The following is a 2,970-nucleotide window of genomic DNA, read 5'->3' as shown; positions in this document are numbered from 1 at the left end:
ACTATTTCCCTAGATTCATATGCACTAAGCAGCACATGCTTAAAACGGGACAGTCACGTGGACCTTGCCCACACAATGGTCACACTCCTGTTTCTATCATCAGAACTGAAGAAGCCATTAAAAGTTAAAAGCCCCATGAAACAAGCATGTACAAGACCCAAAATACCATGTAAATACAGATCCTGAACACATGTATTTGTTTAAGGCAGACAAGAAAGACAAGCACATGATTCTTGCGGAGGAAAATGGCTCTTTGGATTCTCTCTACCTCCCTTGCCCCATTTAGTCTGGTTTTAACACAGTGTTACTCAAACTGTCAGGCTCTGTGTGTTTTCCCCAGGGAGACTGCACTGTGTCTGGGAAACTGGAGAGAGAGATTTGTTTGTTATTCATGTTAATCATTTGCACTTAGCACTCAAAGGCTGAAATCTCTCCTAGACAGAGCTTCCAAGCAAGGTTACTCATATTTTAGTGAATTCTACATGAAAACAATCCAGCAAAAAAAAGAGATGCAAAAATATGAGCTGCTTTGTTTGGAATGGGCTTGACTCTGCATCTCCAAAAGATTTTTCACTTAAAATCTTCATTCAGCACAAAAAAATCTGATCAAGCTTCTGTACCTGGAAAACAACAGAACAGAAGAGGGAAGACAAGCTAAAAGGGAAGCCCTGAATGAAAGATTAAGGAACAATCTCTTTTCTGATCTTGTTCTTGGCACGTGAGCGAGACAGGAAAATGTTTTTAGGAAGGCAAATATGCACTCTTAAGAGAGAGGATGCAACCACAGTGAGCCGGTGGTAAACCTATTTATCCCATGGTGCCTGGAGGTGGAATATCAAAGCGCAGGTTGCTGGACAGAGAAATGCATCACATGTGAGTCAAGAGGTCAAGTATATGTCTCAGGGTAGGTGGGTGTAGAGTTAAGTGTCTGTATGACAGGCAAGGACATGCACATGCCTCTGGGTCAGAACCATCATGATTTACACAGACATATGCCTGTATCATAGGAAAACGTGTGGAAAAAAGGTGGGGGAGAGGTGTAGATGCATCTCACTGTGGCAGATCTGTGTTGCAAGACAGAAGGGGAGCATATTCTGTTAGAGCAAAAGGATGTACCTGCATCGCAATGAAGATGACAAGTTAAAGGTTTGCTAGAAAGATATTTGGGGCATTGCATGAGAGTCTTACAGCAATGACAAGGTGCAGTATATGTGATGTATTCAGATGCATATCACATACAAGGGGCCATCTGGATGTCTTTCAGAAGCTGTGTGTTTGTCAGGGTGTGGGGAGAGAAGTCTTCTGCGATAGCAGATGGCAGTGTGGAGGCTGAGTCATTAGGAGGCCTCAGGCCGCTGCCTCTTACCCAGTCTGACATAGAGCACATACTGCATCGAGTCCCGGGGCTCTGTGTACAGGATACTGCCTCGCATGCTGAGCCAGATGATTGCCACCTCTGCGATCATACAACTGAGCAGGATGCCCAGGTAGCCTCTGCCGTGGTCCACCAGGTTAAGCGAGCAGGTCTCGTTGGGGTTGTACACCAGCCCAAAGAGCACCACAGAGAGGATCACAAACCTGCCAGTCACAAACCAGCTTGTTACCAGCAGTAAGCCAAAGAAAGCCGCATATCCCACACCTGCTCTCCTCACAAAGCTACTGAGGATCCTCAGTGTCCCACAGCTACTTACAATTAATATAAATTAATATCAATTCTGGAAATCTCCTCCCCACAAGCCATCCAGAGGCCCTGCTATCCCAGTCAGAACAATTTGATGCTCTGTCCCAAGTCACATTATCCCATGGGATCTGCCATTCCAATTGTTTTTCCTCAGCCCCTGTTCAGAAACACAGCCCCAAACTCCAGTGGACAACCTTGGGTAGCACAGGAGGATGCAGGGAGCTCTGGTCAGACTCCCTCTTTGGAACTGGAACTAGAATTTAGAATAGAACTTATCCAAAGAACCAGAAGCCGGAAATATGTTGGTGTCTGTCACAAATGCCCCAAACAAGCCTTCCAGCTGCATGTTTAAGCACAGGAAGAATTACAGCTGCAAGAAACAGGAGTAGCAAAAAGATTTCATGGGAGAATTCAAAGCATCATTCTGCCTTTCTCGCTTACCAGGTGGTATGCAGGAGGAAGAGGAAGATGGCTGGTAAAACCAGGTCATCGCTGCCTACAGACCAGCGACGGCGGAACACAACAATCCCTGGCATGGCTAGCGGGTCTGAGGAAGTTCAGCCGGCACGACACTCACCTCCTGGAAAAGAACAGAATCAAAGATCCTGCTGACCCTCTTCGACTCCCTCAGGAGAGCCCCACAACCCCACACCAGAAGGGCTGCACTTGAGAGCTGTCCTATTTTACACCAAAGATGGCAGAGCTTCTTCCTTCCAGCACCAGGGGGCATGACATGCTTAAGAAGGAGAGCACAGGAGAGGAATGTACCGTTTAAAGAGTGGGAAGTATTAGGTGAAGCAGGTGTGTAACTCACTGAACATAATCATCACTCACCCAGCTCCACTTCACAAGATTACCTGGAATCCTACATGTTAGTAAGCAGTCACTGCGGGGTGCTCTGGACAGGCAATACTGACCTCAACCCTAAAAAAGGGCCATTACCATGTTCTTCCCTAGGCACTGCTGCCTGCCTCTTTTGTTGTCCCAACAGTTCCCTCCCTCACTTGGCTCTGCAAGCCAAAATACCCATTAGCAGTTCGTGGTAGCATCAGGGAAAGCTATTGACTGGCTCCCAACAGCAACCACTTACAGCCGAGGGAGCAAGCTCCTAGGAGATCTCTCACTCGACCATTAGTTGCACAGAAGCACCCTGCCAGCTCCACATCTCCTTTGTGTTCCCACTGGCCCTGACAGGCACGAACAATTAAAAGGTTGAAGATTGAGGGGCTCACTGTTCCTCCCCACATTTTGTCTGTACTCCTATTTTTAAAGCTTCACAAACACTTTTA

At 46.8% G+C, this 2,970-nt stretch overlaps 1 protein-coding gene across 1 annotated transcript in view; it reads right to left on the bottom strand.

The window, feature by feature from the left end:
* The window catches only part of DAGLA (diacylglycerol lipase, alpha), a 31,842-nt gene extending 29,625 nt beyond the window's left edge, over positions 1–2,217 (bottom strand). The window contains exons 1-2 of the mRNA XM_010295217.1: positions 2,123–2,217; positions 1,367–1,578 (exon numbers count right to left, since the gene is read on the bottom strand). Of these exons, the coding sequence (XP_010293519.1) occupies positions 1,367–1,578; positions 2,123–2,217 (307 nt within the window). The remainder of the gene's footprint in view (positions 1–1,366; positions 1,579–2,122) is intronic.
* Positions 2,218–2,970: the final 753 nt, after the last annotated feature.

Source organism: Phaethon lepturus, unplaced genomic scaffold (genome assembly GCF_000687285.1).
Source record: "Phaethon lepturus isolate BGI_N335 unplaced genomic scaffold, ASM68728v1 scaffold10319, whole genome shotgun sequence".
NCBI lineage: Eukaryota > Metazoa > Chordata > Aves > Phaethontiformes > Phaethontidae > Phaethon > Phaethon lepturus.
Note: the sequence above shows the minus strand (reverse complement) of the source record. Positions and strands in the feature narration are given on the sequence as shown.